Raw genomic sequence first — 20938 nt, 5'->3', positions numbered from 1 at the left:
TGACTCATAGTGACCCTCACTGGCTTTCTAAGGCTGTCAATTTTTAAAAAAATTTTTTATTGTGATTTGGCTGTAAATTTACAAAGCGAATTCATTTTCCATCCACCAGTTCATACACATTTTGTTTTATAACATTGACTGCAATTCCCCACAATGTAACAGTTCTCTTCCCACTTCCTCCCTATAGTTACCTCTTCCATGTGTCTTCTTTCCTATGCATCCCTGCCCCCCAAGCTGTCTCCTTGTACAAAAACTGCCCTTCTTTTCTCCCCTGATTGATGGTTAACCTGATGTAAATGTTCACCCTATATGCCTCTCAGTTGTTTGGATGGAAGCATGGGAGTGAGTTCAAGTCCAGACCTGAAGGAAAAGTAAGGGCCATAGTCTCAGGGGTCTCACCAGGCTCTATCAGACCAGTAAACCTGGGCTTTTTTATGATTTTGAATTTTGTTCCACATTGTTCTCCCACTCTATCTAGGATCTCCTACACAGATCCCCTCCGAGTGGTTGACAGTGGTTAGGCTATAAATCTTTACAGAAGGAGATTGCTTCATCTTCCTCCCACAGAACAGCTGGTGGGTTTGAACTGCCAACCCTCTAGTTGGCAGATAAATGCCTTATCCACTGTGCCACCAGAGCTCCATACACACACACAGATAGCTTTTTTTAAAAAAATCAGATCATCTGGCAGCAATTGGTTGGAGTGGAGTTAGAGCTGCCCCCTCTAGAAGAGATTTGAGTTCTGTTTGCCACAGTTCCCATCACTTCCAATTGTTTCCCTGTGAAGCAAAATGTTCATTGTTAATGCATGTGCTATAGTTTTTCTTATAGTAGAAGAATATTGCCCTTTGTGCGTGGCTCTGTTAAAAGGGAGAAGACTGTGTGTTTCAGCCTTTACCCCGTGGACAGTGGAGAGCAATTGTATGAGCTATGTTCTATTGGTCCCCAATTCAGGTGGGCTGAGGGGGGTGGGCAACAGAGGCAGAGGGAAGGCTTAGCTTCTGCCTTAGGAAAATTCTTGGGGAGGTTTTCAGGCCACATAGGTCATATTGGAAGAGGCAGATCTCTGAGTGTCAAAGCCAAGGAAACACCCTGTAGTCATCCCACATGGCCCTGGAGTACTAGTTACTTCTTGCATAACCTGCAGTAATTCCCAGTCGAACTTATAAAGGCTCCAGGCTGAAAAAAACTGGACTCTCCCTGTGGTAGTTCAGTTTGTGTCAACTTGGCTGGGCCTGGTTGAGTGGTTGGGCAGCTGGATGTAGTATTCCCCATGATGCGACTGGTAATCAATTCCATGGTGGACTCTTCTGTGAGCAGCTGAGTAGCTGCCTTTGGGATGTGGTCTGCTTCCTGTATATAAACAGAAGCCTTGGGGAACAGTCTCAAGCTTACGGCACGCTTGAACCCTGCACGTAGCCGTGTCATTGTTCTGCAGCCTGCCATGCTTTGCCGACCTTGGGACTTATGATGGACTTAAGTTAACGGCCTGCCATGTGGTTTGGTAACATCAGGACTGTGCCTTTTTACTTGTCAACCTTGGGCTTCTCAGACTTAGCAGCCAGTAGCTATCTGAGTGAAGAAACACCTCTAGCTCCAGTGGGCCGGGAGCAGAAGGTAGAGCTGAAGCCCAAGGTTGAGGGGCATTCACACAGCTCCAAGAGCCTGGCACTTTGAACTTGGACTTAAAGCCTCCAAACTGTTAGAGAATAAACTCCTGTTTGTTAAGACCATCTCATTTGTGGTATATTCCTGTCAGAGCAGCACTAGGTAAACAGAACACTCCCAAACACACTTTCTCAGTTTTGTATTAAAATAAATCCTGAGGAGGGCTGTTTGGGAATTATTGACCAAAATTTTAAATGGATTTACCTGAGTTACCTGACGTTTCTACTTCTAGGAATTTATCCTTCAGACCTTCTCCCACACACAATTTTGTATGTCAAGGATATTCACTGAAGCATTGATTGTAATGGGAAAAACGGAAAGGACCCAAATGGTCATCAGCAGAAGATTAAATAAATTATGTGACAACCAAAGGTTGGAATACTATACAGTCATTAAAAAGAATGAGAGTGCTCTATTTGAATTACATGGGAATATCTCCTCGGAAACCCAAGGAGGGGTCGCTATGAGTCGGGGCTGACTCGACGGCACATAACAACAACAACAACAATCTCCAAAATAGTTAAAAAGCAAAGGATAGAACAGTATATGTAGCATGCTTCTGTGAGTATAAAAGAAGAGAAAATATATATTACACATATACCAAAAAGAACTAAACCTACTGTCATTGAGTTGATTCTGACTCATAGCGACCCCCATTGGGTTTCTGAGATGGTAAATCTTTATGGAAGTAGATTGCCCCATCTTCCTTCTGTGGGGTGGCTAGTGAGTTTGAACCACCAGCCTTCTGGTTAGCAGTCAAATCCCTTAAACACTGTGCCACCAGAGCTTCTTATTATACATATATATCAGTATAAAGATATCTAGATGGACAAATGAGATATAGTACATCATTTGTCTTCAGGAGGAGAATTGGTGACTCGGGACAGGGTGAGAGTGAGACATTTTCTCACTGTATGTCTTTTTTTTTTTTTTTTTTTAATTTTGTGTTATATGTTTGTATTATCCATGCAAACTGATAATATTTTAAAGATAAACATGAATGCTAAGTTCTTACACCATAAGCTTATATTACCATAATAAAAAACTGATATTAATTCTAAGAATAGACTCAGAAATGCTTCATAATACAAGTCACAAGGCTATCCTAGCTTTTAACCAAGTTCTAGTTCAGTTATTGTTGAGAATCTCAGAATGCATTTACCCCTTTCAGAAACTGTATTATAGGTAGTATTTAGGTTTCTCAACTATGCCCAAGTCCAAAGAACCCAGAATGCAGGTGACCTTGAGGGCTGGCAATCTGAGTCAACATCTCTAACACTTTGGGGGAGCCACTCCTGGTTTCTGCTGAGAGCCAGAGTTCTTTCTGCTACAGCCCTACCAGGAGGACTCTTCCCCTTCCCAACCAGAGAGCAAGGGGACGGGGATGTGAGTTCCTGACCTGGGGAGGGGGTCTGGGCTTGGATGTCAGCCGACTAGGAGCTGTGTGTGTGAGTGTGTAGGTGTGTGCACGTGTGTGTTTAGTTATGTTGGTTCAACCCAGCTCCACTTACCAACTATATATATATCTTTGGACATGTGACTTAACCTCTCTGAATGTCTATGCCCTTATCTGTTAAGTGTGGATAATAATAGTATCTTCCTCATAGAGTTGAGTGATGAATCTATGTAAAGTATTTAAAATAGTGCCTTGCTAAAACTGTGCCTTGCATACAGTAAGTGATCAATAACTTTTTGTGGGTTTTTTGTTTTTGATTTTCTGCCTCTGATTTTTAATTCTTGGAACATATGCACATGCTTTAGTCAGTTTCTCTACTGTTTTTGTCTCTAACACTATGGCTGTAGTGGTTTTTCTGAATTACTGTTTTTAATATAGTAAACAGATAAGAGTCCAAAAGCTCTTTTTGTAACCTGTCCTCATTCTGTTCCCCTCCCTCCCTTCCCAGAGGTAACCACTGTTCTGCAGGTGATGTGTCCTCAATAAACATAGAGCACGCTTTCCATGGGGTTACGGTTGCGGGAAGACAGCCCATTTACAGGTGTTCTGCCCCTGACCACTCTCTCTCCCGATCAGGTGGTGAGCTATGCCCCGTTCACACTGTTCCCCTCACTGGTCCCCAGTGCCCTGCTGGAGCAGGCCTACGCCGTGCAGATGGACTTCAACCAGCTGGTGGACGCTGTCAGCCAGAACGCCATCTTTCTGGAGCAAACTCTCTCCAGGTACCAGGCAGTAGGGTTCAGGGGGCTGGGAGCTACTAGAACCAGGGGACTGGCTGTTCCTACAGCAATTGACTTGGTGGGGTGGACGACAGGTGAGAGGGAGAAGCAGGAAACAGTGGACTAGGAGTCAAGAGAGTGGGCTTTTCATCCTGTCTCCTTCCTTTCTCTGGGCCTCGATTTCTTCATCTGTAAAAGGAGGTTGGCCTAAATCTGGGATCCCTTCCAGCACTGGCATTCTGTGATTCATGACCCTTTGCTTTGAAGACCGGAATTTCCATTTGGAATTAGGGATGATCAGCCTGAGACTTTCCCTAATTCCAAAAAGATAACACAAGGCAGTAAAGGTTATTGGGTTTAAAGTCAGATTTTCCTACATTTTGTCCTGAGCAGTGGCCCTTTCTTACCATCTCAGGCCTCTAATCTTTGGGTAAAGACTGGGCCACACTCAAGGCACGAAGAAACAGAACCCCTGAAATGACTCATCCCATTCATTCATCCTCTTCTCCCTTCTCCCTTGATCTTTTTTTTTAAAAATTACTATTATTTTTTTTTCTGCTTCAGACCCTGGGGCAAAGGAAATTTCTCTGTTTTATTCTAGAATTAATTATTGACACTCTGGTGGTTGCATGACTTTGATTAGTTTTTTAAAACAAAACATTTTGTTAGAGGCAAAGTCTTTTAAAAATGTGCCTCTTTGTGTGACAGTAGATATGAAAAGGCATCATTAATGGTAAGAAGTTTGAGAACCATTGACTTAAAGCTAAAAACTCAATTGGTCATGATCGTGTGAACCACACCATCACTACCTTCTCCCCAGGTCTTTCTCAGGCTGGGCCTGGTTTTTGTGCCTACAGTCCTGGATTATGGAAAACATGAGTAGCCTCGCTTATAACCTTTATCCTACCTTCCCTGCAGTGCATCTCTTCACCCTCGGCCCTCCTTGCTCCTCCCTCCTCTTACGTACACACAACGCTCCCAAAGGAGAAGAGCCCTGGGAGCGCACGTTAGAGCAGCCGCCTGAAGTGCAGGGTTGAAAAAAGACCTCCTGGAAAAAGGGACTATAGGTCTCAGCATCCTAGAGGCTGAAGCCCAGCTGGGAACTACTCTCCTTCTCTCCCAGGGCTGGAAAGGACCCTGAAGGAGTTGGCTGTAGAGCCGAGGAACTGTAGGGCAGGTCTGAGTTACGTGGCTCCCCTCACTGGGCTGCAGCGAGGTGGTTCCCTATAAATGGCGAGCTGGCAGGCCAGGCTTGAGCAGCCACGCAGAATCCACCTTGGATCCTGAGAGGGAACACGTGTGGTGTCAGTCGCCTGTGGGCTCCTCACTGTGCCTTTTCCTGAGACTGCACAAAAGCCCACCAGATGGACCCCTACTGCATGGCCATGTCATAGCAGCTCACTGGCTGTCTATTATAATGAGCCAACACAGACATGGTCCTGCCCCTGTGCCATTTATAGTCAGATAGGAGAGACCACGCTCATCATCACACAAATGAAATGGAAAATTGTAACTGTGATCAGTGCTATAAATAAAGACCCGCAAAGCTTTGAAAGGACGTAACAGGGATCTGGCCCAGATAAGGAAGCCTTCCCTTTGAGGAACGCACGTCATGAGCAATTCTTTTTTTAAAAAAAACAACAGTATGTTTAGTTGGATTGGAAAAATCCTATTGTGGCATCAGCTATCTTCTAATCTCTAAGGACTATCATAGGGGAGGATAAGTCCTGACCTGGGAGGTCCCAGGATCTAAGGGAAGCTACAGAGAAGAGAGTTAAATGTTAGGTCAGCCAGAAAGCTTGACAACCCTCTTGAACTACTGAGGTATAGAATAGTACAGAATAGTATAGAATATACCACATGTCATGTTTTAGTTCTTCTTGGGACTAAATACTATGTTTCATCCTTTACATGAAGTATCTCATTTAATCTTCACAATTCTGCCACATAAAGCTGATTCTTTTCCTCTTCACTTTATATATGACCAAACTGACACAGAGGTGAAGTGACTCTGAAGTTGCCTCGTAGTGAGTGGTAAAGCTGGGACCTTAACCCAGGTCATCTGGCTCTAGAGCTGGGTCCTTCCTCACTCTTCTTTACCATGACTTGGGGTGTGTGTGTGGGGGGGTTTCACGGTTTGGCTGGGAGACCCAGAGAGAATTCAGGAGTCAATGGACAGGGTAGAACCCCTTGATCTTTAAGGTCCTGTGTAGCTTGGAAAATATTACCTGTTTCCTCTTCTAGCACCATCAAAAGGGATGACTTTACTGCTCGTCTCTTTGACATCTATAAACAAGTCTTGAAAGAAGGCATTGCCCAGGTAACCACTCCCCACCCCACCCCAGTGTGAGACCTATCCCACCCATTTGTGTTTTTTTTTTAGCAGAAGTTGGCCCAGGCTCTTAGCTAATGAGCCTTGCTCACTGGCTCCCACTGGTTTGTACGTTGGAGAACAATGCTGGGATGACCAGAAGGATGATTTCCCCTGGGTTTGGGAGTGTTAGCCAGTGACTCCAATTTCTGCATAGAGTTCACGGGACTTGGCCAGGCCCTCAGAGTCAGCCCCTGGGTAGATGCCCTCAACCTTCAGTTTTCCCTCACAGACCGTGTTCCTGGGCCTGAACCGCTCAGACTACATGTTCCAGTGCAGCGCAGATGGCTCTCCAGCCTTGAAACAGATTGAAATCAACACCATCTCGGCCAGCTTTGGGGGCCTAGCCTCCCGGACCCCGGCTGTGCACCGGTGGGTCCCTTGAGCAGCCCTGGGCACATCTGTGGGGTGAAAGCCTGGCCTGGACCTACAGTTGCAAGCTGGGCCAGGGATCGCCATCTCTGACTGTGCCTTCCTGGGGCCCAGCTCATGTGTTTCCCTTGCATCAGGGTTTTACTTGTAATTAGGGCGTGGGCATGTCCAGGAGAGAAGGAACCCCAGAGGTCATCTATTCCTGCCCCCTCATTGTATGAATTAGTGTTCCAGGCAGAGGGAACAGTCTCTGTGAGGGCCGTGGGGTGAAAAAGAGCTTGACATATTTGACCTGAAAGGATGTCAGAATTCAGTGCAGGGAAGGGTGCAGGGCTTCCCCATCTGAGGACTGAGCCCTAGTGATGCCCATTTCTGGCCGACAGTGATGCTCCAGGTTGCTATGATTCCAGGTGGTCTGCAGCAAGATGCCAGAGAGTACCTGAGGCCCAGGGAGAGGGGGCTCCAGCTCATTGGGAGGCCGGGGTGGGAAGAGTCACAGGATCTCAGCGCTCCTCTGGACAGGTACACTAGGCACCAGGGTTAGGGCAGCCCAGCATATTCCAGCCTGAGGTGGATCCTCCAGGAGCATGATGGGAAGATGCTTTTTAGTGCTGAGCTGGTTCTCATGGTGATGTTGGGGTCTGTGAGTTCACCAACAGAGGGGTCTTCCAGGTCTGTCAGATACTGAATTGCCATTTCTCTTCCAACAGACATGTTCTCAATGTCCTGAGAAAGACCAAAGAAGCCACCAAGATCCTCTCCAATAACCCCAGCCAGGGATTGGCCTGGGGGATCGCCAAAGCCTGGGAGCTCTACGGCTCAGCAAAGTAAGGGAGCAAGACACAGGCAGCAGTATCCTGCTTTGGATTCCGCACTCATGGGCACAGTGACTTCTGCTTTGCCTGGTATCATTAGGGAATGAGACAATTTTTCTAAGAATGGAAGCTGACACCTTCAAGTCCCAAAATTAGTTTAATGGACTTTGGGCTTCCTTCTTAAATAAGAGGTACTGGCCGTATTTATCCTTGTCTTGTTGGCTGGAGGCCATCATTATGTTTGCAGCCTGTTGTCGTGCTGAGGTGCTACCTAAGATCAGAGAGGCATGGGAGGCTGGCTGTCCACACCAATGGCCCCAGAGAGCGGGGCTCTAAATTCTCATTCATCTTCTTCATAGTTTTTCTGTCTGTTTCTCTACCGTCAGCTCTTACTTCTTGCCACTGCCCGTGTGCTGCCATTTGGACTCTCTCACTCCTGCCTCCACACCTCCTTTCAGATTCACAAGAAGGCACGTTCTCGGGGTTATTAGGATGTGTCTGAAGAGTGTGAGGGCCTCTCTGATGAATGAATGCATATGCTTTGGATTAGGTTAGGCATTTTATGGTGTCTGTTTTAACTGCTGAAGGAGCCCTGGTGGTGCAGCGGTGGTGCTGTGAACCAAAAGGTTGATGGTTCAAACCCTCCAGCTGCTCCATGGGAGAGAGATGCATGGCAGTCTGCTTCTGTAAGGATTTACAGCCGTGGAAACCCTAAGGGGCAGTTCTACTCTGTCTTATGGGATCACTGTGAGTCAGAATCAACTTGATGGCCATGGGTTTTGGATTTTAAGTGCTTAGAAGCATATTTTGCTTTCTTCCTATCTCACAACTGCAGTGTTGGCAGATGTGAGTTGCTAGGTAAGTGACTTGTGGATAAATGAAGGGCCACTGTACTAACAGTTATTGTGCTATTAATAAAATATTAATCATTAACAGTTAATGAGCACTTACCAGCGCTCATTAGTGCCTTATGCTAAGTACTTTACACACCAGAGCTTATCGAATCTTCAGAGCAAACACTCTGAGGTAGACGCTATTCATCGCCCCCATTTTATAGATGAGGAAACTAAGTTCAGAGAAGTGAAGTGACTTGTGCAAGGTCAAGTGGTAAGTGGATGGCAAAGCCTCGAGCCCACCTCCCTCCAGATCTGCTTCTTCAAATTGTGGTAAAATATACACAGAATGAAATTTGCCACTTTGACCATTTCCAGGCACACAATCCAGTGGAGAACTGCATTCTTAATTGCTCTGTTACCTCTGAGAGAGCCGCTCCGGGCTCACTTAGCCTCACTGAGGTCTAAGAAACTTCAAACTCGGTCGCTCAGAAATTGGCAGACAAATCGTCTGTCAAGAACTCTGGCTTTGGTTGTATTTTAAGAGAATGAAGCCAGGGGATGGGTCAGCTGGGGAACTGCTGACAGACAATGCTGCAAGTAGTTGCTCCCGTCAGGCTGCAAACAAAAGGAAAAGGCTTTTGTGCCCAGAGTTAGGCACTGGTTGGTCGGAGCGCTGGGCCGCCTGAGCTGAGCGTGGCTTCTACCAGTGTTGAGGGCCCCAGGGCTCTTCTGCTGACCCAGCATGTGACCTCAGTTGGTCTCTTTCTCTGAGCTTGAGTTCCCTCATTTGTAAGATATGTGTAATAATGACACACAAAAGAGCGGTAACCCGTTCCTGTGGAACAGATTCCGATTCATGACGACTCCATGTGTCACGGAGTGGAACTGCCCCATTGGGTTTTCTGGGCTGTAATCTTTACAGAGCAGGTCACCAGGCCTTTCTTCTGCTTTAGGTTAGTAGTGGAGCACAGACCACTTGCACCATCCGGGGACCTGTACAAAGTGGTAGTGAGAAATCATTGAGATCATGAATATGGAAAATGACTTGAAAAACAAAAAACTGGATGAGGAGCATGATATGTCATTTCCCAGTATAACAACAACAATAACACTTGTTAGTTAGGCGCTGTCTAGTCACTTCTGGCTCATAGCGACCCAGTGTACAATAGAAGACAAAATTGCCTGGTCCTGTGCCATCCTCCCAGTAACTAGCCATGAAGGAGCTCTGGTGGCGTAGTGCCTGAGGCATGTGATTGCTAAGCAGAAGGTTGGCGGTTAAATCCCATCAGCCACTCCCGAGAAGGAAGACTGAGCAATCTACTTCCGTGAAGATGTACCTTAGAAACCCAAAGGGGGTTGGTTGCGATGAGTCAGAATCGACTTGATGGCAGTGAGTTTGGTTTTCTTTTTATCATATAAAAAGTATGAGTTTTATTTAGCAAAAGAGCAAAGGTTATTTAGCAAAGGTTCAGAGAGGTTGAGTAACTTGCACAAAATTCCACAGCTAGTAATATAGAATTCATATCTATCTGCCTCTAATGTTTTTGTTCTCTACCACCCTCTTCTGCATCCAAGAGGTATGGTCCCATAGTGTAGACTGGAAAATTAAGGTGCAAGTGTTTGTAGAACAAATGAATGTTTATCAGTTATCTCATGCTTTTAAAGAAATTTTTTTAAATGCAGACTGGAAAATAAATTTTTATTTCAATTTACACAAACTCTTTCAAAGCATAAGGTTTGTGGTTGGAATGAATAGGAATGAGAAAAGGAGATTTTGGTGGTAAAAAGTTGGGAATTACTGGTCTGTTTAACCCTTTATTTTGTATGAGGAAATCAGGGCCCAAAGAAGAAACTGACTTGCTTAAGGACACAGCACGAGTCACTGACAAAGCCAGGAGTAGGACTCAGGAGTCCTCACTGCCACCCCAGCATGCACCTGTCCCTTCACCTTCCTCAGCTGATAATGTTCCCAGCCCTTGGCCAACAGACTGCTCAGAATTGAAGGCAGGGGGAGGTAGAACGTGCTTTCCGGGTGTAGCTATGAGCATTTTGGCAGGTAGCAGCTGACTTCATTAGCCAGAGCATGAGGTTCCAGTTTAACCTATGGCCTCTAGCCTGCCTCCTCGGCCTCCTCTTGGAGGTGGACCACCCTCCCACACACACTCACACATCCTCACCCCAGACCCCAACAGATCAGACTACAAAGTAAAGAGCAAGGCCAATGGCTTTTGGGACTCTCAAGGCAAGGTGGCTTGTGAGACCACTGTTTCCAGCTTGTCTCTCAGATACGCAGGCTCCAAGCAGAGATGTGGTTAATGTCACTTCTGACCTCATGAGATGACAAGCAGGCCAGAAGAGGGGGTGTTGCCAGGACCTGTACTTTGGCCAAGTGGAAAGGAGTCAGGCAGATAGTTCCATCTGAGGGGTCCAGCTGAGGTAGGAAAAAGCAGAGGCAAACAGATAAGAGGCCAACCAAGTACAGGAGGTGAGAAATCCACACTTAGAATCCTAAATCAAAATCTGGGCCTCCAAGAAGCTCAGCAAGAAGCCACAGGCACAGAGCAGTACTGCTCCCGGGGAAATGGAAGTTGGTACTGCTGAGCACAGGCCAAGTGAGTCTGCTGGAGGACTGGTGCTGTCTTTGGAACTGAAAATAGCTTGGCTGGTAGCCAGCAGACAATTCTCTGGCATAGGTTTTCTCTGAGTCCTTGAGCCACTGCTTCTTTAAGAAAGCTGTGGCTAAGTAGAGGAAATGGGGGCAGGTAAGCCCCCCTGATTCCATCCATACTGTAGGACCAAACCTGGCCCTGTATATATCCCAGAAATGTTGGGAAGTCGCAGGAGATACTCTCTTATTTATGTTTGGCTGTATAGACTTTTTGTAGGGTTCCATCGAGCTATTCTAATGTTTCAAGCAAGAACCACACTTTTTTTTCTTCTAATAATCTAGTAATGGAGTCATTAGTCTCCAACCCCTAACATTGTTCTATTACAAACTATTCTTCAATACTTGTACCTGTTTATTCTTCTAGACAGGTTTTAGAATTATTATGTTAAATTCTAAGAAGATAGTCTTCTTGGGTTTTTGAGATGGTTTTAAATGTAAAATTTAATTTGCACAGAAAATTGACATCATAACAGTACCCACTGGAGAAGAAGCAGGGAGAACCTCATTTTTTCATGTTTCGTATTTTCTGGAAATAATGTGTGATAGCCTCTGGTATCTATGCCTGAGGCCACCCTGAATTGCAACGGGCTGCTCTTTCTCGGGAAGTGTTCTCTCTCTCCCTGATGGGTGTGGGACGTGGGACAAAAGGAGCTCTGTGGCTGCCTGGGGCCACCTGTGCTCTTTCCCCAGTGCCCTGATGGGTGTGGGAGTGTGGGACGTGGGACGGAAGGAGGCGAGCTCTGTGGCTGCCTCGGGCCACCTGTGCTCTTTCCCCAGTGCCCTGGTGCTGCTGATCGCTCAAGAGAAGGAAAGGAACGTGTTTGATCAACGTGCCATAGAGAATGAGCTGCTGGCCAGGTAAGGAAGGGAGAGGGCCTCCCGGTGTGGCCCCAGGACCGGGGAGGGACACTTGGAACAGAGCATCCACTCACAATGCCCCTTGCCCGCTTTTCCCAGGAACATCCACGTAATACGGCGACGATTTGAAGATGTCTCTGAAAAGGGGTCTCTGGACCAAGACCGTAGGCTGTTGATGTGAGTAGTCAGGGAGCATTCCCTGAGCACCCAATAGAGTGTGACTTAGGAACCTTATCCTACCACCCTCTTCCCCCAAACTATCCTTTCTCCTGGGAGATGTGATGGCTTGTTTCCTTCTTTCTAAATTGTAGGTGTGAATCTAAAGTATTCCATCTTCCTGGAAATTTTGGAGAAGGCTAGCCATGCTCTGCTTCTGAAGGGTTGTATCAGAGCTGTTGACATCTGGATCAGGGCATTCTTAAAGATAACCTTGGTTTCCATTTATGCCTAGGCTACCAACACTTTTCTTGCTCTTCCTGGTCAGGTCAGGCCTGGGCTGTTGGGCTGGGTAGTCAGGGAGGAAGAGGAGCAGTCGGCTCATTCTGTGATGATCTAAGTGCCATTCTCTGAGTTCAGGCAAGACCTCAAAGAGCCTTGATTTGTGTTCTAGCTCAGGCCCTACCCTTCCTTCCTGGGACCGCCACAAGGTGGCCTTGGTGTCACATATTTTAGTAGCATTGTTCCATGCACCCTCCATGTAATACCACAGTATCACTTACTATTTTTAAACTATGCTGCTTATCATATAAACAAAGTTAATTTCCTTTTCATTTTAAATGGATAAACCAAATATTGAGTACCCCACCGCCACTGAGTCAGTTCTGACTCAGCGACCCCCCTCGGGTTTCCAAGGCTGTAAATCTTTATGGAAGTAGATTGCCTCATCTTCCTCCCGTGGAGTGGCTGGTGGGTTCAAACTGCCTACCTTTGGTTAGCAGCCCAGCACCTTAACCACAGCACAACGAGAACTCCTTAAACATTGAATAGGTCAAAGAAAAGGGGAAGAAGTTCAAAAAGACAGTCTGTATCTTAATTAGATTTGTAATTTTGCTTCTCCCTTATACCCACTCTTGCCATTTTTTAAATCCGAGCCTAGTTTCAGCTACTTCAAGCAGTGAAAATACAAGTGTTTTTTGATAAATACGGTAATATTATCCTGCTATGCAGTAGTTTGGAGCCCACGTTTTTTGAATTTGGCTAATTCAGTTCTGATTACCTGCGTGTTGCCCTTCTGACCTTCCTAGAATGCCTCTAAACAAACAAAAAACCAAACTCACTGCCGTCAAGTCAGATCCAACTCATAGCGACCCCACCTTGGGTTTCAGAGGCAGTATCTCTACGGAAGTAGATTGCCCAACCTTCCTTCCAAGGAATGGCTGGTGGGTTTGAACCGCCAGCCTTCTGGTTAGCAGTCAAATGCCTTAGGCACTACGTCACCATATCTCCTAGAATCTGCAGAATTCTAAAGCGGCTCGCTCTTTCTTCAACAGTCTAGACATTCCTTCCTGCACACCTCCACGTTTTTCAGCACAACCACTGGGGTGCAGGTATCTATTTCCACTGGTTCCAATGAACCCCCGTCTAGGCCACCCCTGTGGACTAACCTATGTTGATATACCCAGGAAAAGATTGAACCACTGGGCATATCAGTTATAAATTAACACAGCAGCTTTCTCCATTCTGTGTCCTAGGGATGGCCAGGAAGTTGCTGTGGTTTACTTCCGGGATGGCTACATGCCGAGTCAATATAGCCTACAGGTTAGTATTTCCTGTGAGACCATTCTTCTCCTCTTGGGACCCACCAGAGCTCCAGAGAGACTCAACTCAGGCTCCACAACAACCGGCGCTTTTCCCTGGGCCCTGAGCTCAGAGCCTCAGGGAACTTGTTGCTAGAATGTCCTGTCCTCCTGCAAGATTTTTCTCCCTCTCACTCTCCACAAACACACTGTCTTCCAGGACCCGAATCCTCAGGAATCTGTGGTACTTCAGCCACTCACACTCCTTCCAGTGGTATGCTGGTAAATGCTTAACAGCTGTCCCTCTGAGGGGAAAAGCCCCAGTTGGTAGCATTTGTTAGCGTTTTTGTGATGTAAATATTCCCACCTGGCAAATTTCAAGCTGCCCAAGCGAACATCTCCTAACAGAGTTGGGAAGAGATGCAGACAGTCAAGCCAGCTCCAGCACACCACTGACCATTCCTCCCTGCCAATTCTTGCCTGTCCTTTATCTGAGTCAAAGTCTTTTCTTTCATCTGCCCCATTCCTGTTAGTGACGGTAATGATAATATCACCTAATTTGGTAACTACATGGTAATATCACCTACCATGTAGTTTCCAAATTACTTTCCACATCCATTATTTCATTGACTGCTTATAACCACTCCATGAGGTGTGTGATTATCTCCATTATATGCATGGAGAAAATAGGGTTTGAAGAGATGCCAGGGCTTATCTAAGATCCTATAGAGACTTCCCAGACTTTCTGACTCTTAGTCCAGTGGCCTTCCCAGCATATCATTCTTCTCCCCCTGCCATGAATGTGCACAACATGGAGAGCTAAAAAGCCCTGCTTTCAGTTGGGAGAAGGTAAAGGGAGAAATAAATAAGGAAATACCATGAGCAGTGGGCTGGGGGTTATGAGCCTTTGTGACCATAGCCCTTCTGGGGCTCTGCTTCACTATCTGAACGGTGGGAATGACACTGAAAACAAATTGAGGGAGCTCCTTCCAGACCTACAAGTCTTTGAATCTAGAACTCTCTCTAAGGCCCAGTTCTGAGTGGGGTAGCTCGCCAGGGGGAGCAGCCCAAGAGAAGGCCCTCCCCTCTAGAGGAGTTGTCAGCAGTGGTGTGTGAACTTGCTGGTGAGAGAAGAAAGAAGCTGTCCGTTGGGAAAAATGGATCTAGGTTCCAAGACAAGGAGATTGAGGAAAGGGGCCAAAGAAAACTTAGAGAAGAGATTGTGCTAACAAGAAAAGAAGTTAGTGCATAAGGTGGTAAATATTTTTAGGGCCCTAAAATGCTCAAAGCAGGTTTGGAACATGGAGATCAAATCCGCAAGCCCCAGTGACTTGCTAGGTGATCACGGTCAAGTCGCTGCTCGTGTCTGAGTTTTGCTTTATCTGCTTCTGTCACAATGGGGTACTTCTTTGGGTTCATCTCTGATGATCTGGCCACAGTGACTCTACCTGGAACACCAGCCTAGTAGTTAGGTGGCTGTGATTATTGGTGAAAACCAGGCAAAGGTGCTACAGGCGGACAAATTACATCAAAGGAAGGACTGCATAGGGAGGTAGCGGTATAGAGATAATGGACTCCATAGGTCATAGCCTTAATCCTGCTATGGGCAGGAGCCAAGGACAGACGCTCCTGTAGTGCCTGCGAAGGAGGACCAGAGCTGCTAAGAATGAACCCCTGCTGGTCCCTTGCCTCTCACACCTTGTATTCTCGGCACACCATACATTCATTCTGCAATTATGCATCTACAGGCCTTCTTGTATATTGTTCTGTTCCCCTGAGTACTTTCCCCGTGAAGTCTCACTTGTCCTCAGGACCCCACTCAAATTTCACCTCATTCAATAACAAAAAAAAAATCAAAACCATTTATTGAGCACCTACAATGTGCCAGGCACTTTGTTAGACACTAGGATACCACAGAAAGTAAGACAACAAGGACCTAGTCCTTATGGAGATCACAATCTGGTCAGGGAAGTGGATATTGAAAGTAAACAAAAGGAAAAAACTTTTCCTAGCTTAGGAATGAAGCAACAGGGTGAAATGAGAACTATGGGGAAACCCACATTAAATAGGGTTTAGGGAAGTCTTCCTTGATAAGATGACTTTGAGCTGAGACTTAGGATAAGAAGGGCTCAGCTCTCCATGGGGAAAAGTAAAAGAGAATTCCAGGCAGAGGGGAAAAACAGTAAAAATGCATAGTCCCTGAGAAGGGGATGGGGTTTGTGCATTTGAGGAATGACTGGCCATGTGGCTGGAACATGTGAGTGAGGACTAAGGGCATGGTTTGGAATGAGATTGATAAAGTAGACAGGGACAGATCCTATAAGGCCTTCTAGGCCATGGTAAGGAGTTTGGATTTTATTTGGAGAACACTGGAAAGCTGAATTCATAAGCAAATGGCTTACCCTCTTGAAACCTCATCAGCAATTTATCTGCACTTTTGCCATTTTTTGTTTTTAGTTAGTCATGTGTCATTGTGCTAGACTGTGAGCTTCTGTGGAGGGCTCACACTTGCCTCACAAGGATGGTGCAATGATCCTGGGAGATAATGATATGAAAATATAAAGCCTAATACCTGGTCCCAGATGGCTGCTCATTCAGGGTCAGCTGAAGTGAAGGAAGTACAATTCCTTTTGTCATCTTCTCTCTGCAGAACTGGGAAGCACGCCTACTGCTGGAGAGGTCGTGTGCTGTCAAGTGCCCGGACATTGCCACACAGCTGGCTGGCACTAAGAAGGTGCAGCAGGAACTGAGCAGGAAGGGTGTGCTGGAGGCACTGCTGCCTGGCCAGCCTGAGGCTGTGGCCCGCCTCCGTGCCACCTTTGCTGGCCTCTACTCATTGGACATGGTGCGTGGGCAGACCCAGTTTCTCCTACCACAGGCCTCCTAGGCAGAGACCTGGAGCCCAGTGTGCTGGGGAGGCTGGAGTTGGCATTGACACCAGACTTGGTCAGTGATGCTCTCTCTGGGAGGACCACTAGAGGCCTCGGGTAGGTGAGGGTGGGCAGCCTCGCAACGGGATGATGGAGGCTGGTGACCAGGGGAGGGGACTGAAGCAGACAGCAAGGACTGAGAAATCTCTGCACCCTTTCCAGGCTCTGCTGCAGAGTCCGAGTTTTTGCCAGAGAAAGCCTGTTCTCGTTGCACTTGTTGCTGCGGGGACCGGATGGGGCCACATCCAGATAGTAGCATCCAGCTTGCCGGAGTTTATGGCTGTCCCCTCCTGCTTTTGCCTCTTTGGCTTTCAGACTGCTGGTGACTGCTTGCTTGCCTCCTGCCAGGGCGAAGAAGGGGACCAGGCCATCACCGAGGCCCTTGCTGCCCCACACCGATTCGTGCTAAAGCCCCAGAGGGAGGGAGGAGGTATGTAGTTACCCCTTTGCAGGACTGCTCAGTGAGAGGGTGCTAGTAGGCTGTCACCAGCACTGACTGACCCTTGTTTTGGGCACAGTCTCAGGCTCTGAGGGACACAAGAGAAAATGACTCAGGCCCACACCTTGGTCAGTGTCCTGGGAGATCCTGCAACCATGTGCTGTGGAGAACAGGGGAATCTGATTAACCAGCACTAGAGGATTTGGACAAGTTGCATTTGAGGTGCCTGTAGGTAGATTGTGGGGAAGTGGGTAGAGGAATATTTATTAGGAAGTTGGACGGAATACATATCTGTCTTCCTGCCTAGTTTGAAACTCTTTGAGGACAGGGATCATGGGCCCAGAGATCATTTTTAGTCTGGATCTTAAGAGATGGCCAGGAGTTTCCCTGTAGGGAGAGCATTTCATACAGAAGGAGCAACCACAGGCAAAGGGCCATGAAAGCATGGCATTTAGAGATTAATGAGTAATTATTGAGGTTGGAGAATAGTGTGGAAGATGGGAGACAGGGATTTGGGCTGGGAAAGATGGTTTGGGGCCTAATTTAAAAAGGCATTGACTGTATATTAGGAAATTGGATTTTATGCTGAGGACAGTGGGAAGCCATTAGAGTTCTAAGGAGGGAAGGGCTATATCCAGGATCCATGTTTCAGCCATTGTAGAGGATGGTCTAGAATGAGGAGAGACATTTGTGACAGAGACCGTGAAGGAGGCTGGTGCCAGGAGAACGATGAAAGAGACTGAGGTAGGGCTGTGATAGTGTGCAGCACAGTTTGTCAGAGTTAGTGACAGTGGTTCTGAGAGGTAATGCAGAGGGAGGAGTTAAATGGGACTCAGAGATGGCTTTCACCTGATTGGCAGTAGGAAGACCTGGGGGGGGGGGCAGGTTTAAGCAGAGCTCTGGTAGCGTAGTACCTAAGGCACTTAATTGCTAACCAGAAAGCTGGCGGTTCAAATCCACCAGCCACTCCTCAGAAGGAAGGTTGGGTAGTGATACCACCTCGGAAACCCATGACTGCTATGAGTCAGTCTGACTCGAGGGCACATAACATATAACAAAACAATGAGTTCTGTTTGGAGATGTGGAGTTTGTTTGAGGGGCCTGTGGAACATCCATATGGTGTATAGAGCAGGGAGCTTGATTTGAAGATCTGAGAGTTAACGACTTACCAGATATAGCTGGAGCCCTGGGAATGAAAAAGGTCTTACTGGAAAAATGTGTGTGTATGGAGAACAAGGGTAAAGGCTGATTCCTAGGGAGCCTTAATATTTAAGAGAAGAGGAGCCAGTGATGAAGGTTAAGAAGGAACATTTATAGATGGATAGGAGAAGAATCAGGGCAGAATGGTGTGGTGGAAGGTATGTTCACATGTGTAAGGACTCTTACACATGTGAAGGTTGACATTCTGTCCTTGGTAACCAGACCTGTACTGACCTCACTGAGCTCATGTCAGGAAGAGAGGTTGCTGATGAGTAGCCCACTCAGTCTTGCCTTTATGGCTCCAGAAGTGAGGGCATAGGGTAGGGGAGGTGGGCAGAGGGTCCCAGGTGACCAGCCAGTGGAATTGCAGGTAACAACCTATATGGAGAAGAGATGGTCCAGGCCCTGGAGCAGCTGAAGGACAGCGAAGAGAGGGCCTCCTACATCCTCATGGAAAAGATTGAACCTGAGCCTTTTGAGAATTGCCTGCTCCGGCCTGGCAGCCCTGCCCGAAGGGCCCAGTGCATCTCCGAGCTGGGCATCTTTGGGGTCTATGTCAGGTGAGCAATCAGGAGGGGCTCTTCCTATCACCTCTCTGCCAAAATGCCAACCAAGCAAGGTTGGAGGGAGCACTGGATAGGGAGTCAGGAATCCTGGGCTTCGGTCCTAGCTTTGCCAGTCCTTGGCTGTGGTAGCTGTTTCCTTATCTATAAAATTAGACCAATGACCCAAGCCTTGCTCACTTCAGGGTTATCAAATGAAGCTCAGATGAGATGTGCTTTGCAACTATAAAGGAAATTTCAAGTAGTGTCAAGAGGGATGAGAAAATAAGGATTGTTAACCTAGGACTAGAAGAGGACCCTAGGGAAGAGATCATTTGGATCCAGCTCCCAGGCTGCTGGGGATTCTGAGGAAAGGCAGGATGGGCCCCTAGATGCCATTTGGTGCCTTTGAAAAGCTGAGTGGCCCCCTGGATTTGCCTACATAATGTTTTTCATGTTGTAGTTGTTAGATGCTGTCGATTCCAACTCATAGCAACCCTATAGGACAGAGTCGAACTGCCCATAGGGTTTCCTAGGCTGGAATCTTTATAGAAGCAGACTGGCAGGTCGTTTCTCCTGCAGAGCCACTGGTGGGTTCACACTGCCCACCGTTTGGTTAGCAGCTGAGTGCTTAACCATTGCACCATCAGGGCTCTTAGCCCCCTGGCTTTGGGTTTAAGCACTAAAGAATCAAAAGGAGAGGAAGACTCAGGACTTGGTGTGGAATAGCTCCTGTACCCTCATACTGCTTCCTGCAAAATACTCCAAGGACAGGGTTAGACAGTGACACCAAAGTCTGTCCTCTCTATAACCTCCCCCTCTACCACCTGCATCATTTCTACCTGCCCCTTCCCACTAATCCTCAACACCACCATGGCCAGCTTAACAGAGGTAGAGAAGGAAATTCTTAGCTACTGAGTGTGAAATGTGAGCCTGGCATCATGCCAAGTGTTTTTCCTGCCTTATTTAATCCCCCAGATCATCTTGCAATGCGAGGGCTATTATCCCTATTTTAAATCATGGACAATGATATTTAGAAAGGCTAAATAATTGCTCAAAGACACAGAGCTAGTATAACTTTCAAGCTAGGATTCAGACCCAAATCTGACTCCAAAATCCTAGCACTTCCTTGAGGTTAGTCACCCATGTTCTGCTCAGCTGGGACCAGTGAAGGGTTCTGAGTTTGGGGGCTCAGTCCAGGTGATAAGAGTTGTATGTCTCCCGCCCCCATCTCTGTAGGCAAGGAAAGACACTTGTGATGAACAAGCACGTGGGGCATCTGCTTCGAACCAAAGCCATTGAGCATGCTGATGGTGGTGTGGCCGCAGGAGTGGCAGTCCTGGACAATCCATACCCTGCGTGAGGGCACAACCAGGCTGGCCAAGACTTCTCTCAGGAGACCTTCTGTCCTCTGTCCTTGTCAGTCCTCTCGTAGCCCTTCTGAGGGGATTCTCTCCACCTTCCTTGGGAGGGCTAGTCTCTTCCAGAGACGCCTAGGGTCTTTGTGGAGGGGTAAATGCGCTGAGGACCAGAGGAGGTGTGTTACCCTTAGATGAGATCTAGAGGCCCCTGAATCCTCCAAGTGTGGGTATAGCTGAACCCTCCTGTCAGCCCCTCATCAGCCTTTTCAGCAGGTCCCAGCGCCTGACTTGGGATAAGACTGGGGGGTAAGAGGAGGAGTGGAGGCATAGCCTTCCCCAACTCTGCGTTAAGTAAAAGTACATTGCTGGTTCTGTGAGTCCTTGGTTTGTGCATGTACGGGAGGAAGGAGTCATAATCTGGGTCAGCCCACTTAAGGTGGCTTAGAGGTGACTAGGCTGTACTTGGGATCTCCCTAGACTCAAACCCTATGAACCTGAAGTTCCAAGTCTTAGTCGCTCATTAAGGCTCTCTTCAGATCATAGGAAAGAAAGAGGGTCCCTGGCATGAGTGAAAGAGTGAGGGTAACTGTGATGGGACATCGTTAACTGTGAACTTTAGCTGCTTTTGAATCTTCTGCTCAACTCGAGGACTTGTCAAGGGGCCCGTGAGTGAAGCCCTGCCTACCTCTGCCCAAAGCAGAAGTTCTAAAAAGAGGATATTGGGGTAGGCTTGGAGAAAACCACTCCCTTTTTACTGCCTCCCCCACCAATCAGAGTAGCTAACGAGTATACAGTGTGTAAGATACACAAGAAAACAAGTCACCACCTTCCTGAGGTCACAGACTTTATTCCTACAACCAAAGGGCTTGAACATGACTGAGGCAAGAAGAGTTTCATCTGAGAGTTTCTTATGGGCAGGGCTCTGTTCAGAGCAGGGTGGGAACAGAGGACAGGGAAGACAAGTTCC

General features: G+C 47.1%; 1 protein-coding gene across 1 annotated transcript in view; it reads left to right on the top strand.

The window, feature by feature from the left end:
- Positions 1–19973, top strand: part of GSS (glutathione synthetase) — a 23144-nt gene extending 3171 nt beyond the window's left edge. Inside the window, exons 2-12 of the mRNA XM_007934585.1 lie at positions 3701–3846; positions 6088–6163; positions 6447–6586; positions 7297–7413; positions 11683–11763; positions 11863–11940; positions 13455–13521; positions 16150–16344; positions 16778–16859; positions 18439–18628; positions 19850–19973. Coding sequence (XP_007932776.1) covers positions 3701–3846; positions 6088–6163; positions 6447–6586; positions 7297–7413; positions 11683–11763; positions 11863–11940; positions 13455–13521; positions 16150–16344; positions 16778–16859; positions 18439–18628; positions 19850–19973 — 1296 coding nt within the window. The remainder of the gene's footprint in view (positions 1–3700; positions 3847–6087; positions 6164–6446; positions 6587–7296; positions 7414–11682; positions 11764–11862; positions 11941–13454; positions 13522–16149; positions 16345–16777; positions 16860–18438; positions 18629–19849) is intronic.
- The last annotated feature ends 965 nt before the right edge of the window (positions 19974–20938 follow it).

The sequence above is a fragment of the Orycteropus afer genome, unplaced genomic scaffold (assembly GCF_000298275.1).
Source record: "Orycteropus afer afer isolate SDZICR_OR568_19922 unplaced genomic scaffold, OryAfe1.0 scaffold00020, whole genome shotgun sequence".
Lineage (NCBI taxonomy): Eukaryota > Metazoa > Chordata > Mammalia > Tubulidentata > Orycteropodidae > Orycteropus > Orycteropus afer.
The sequence above is the reverse complement of the archived record's forward strand: the minus strand, read 5'-3'. Positions and strand labels throughout refer to the sequence as shown.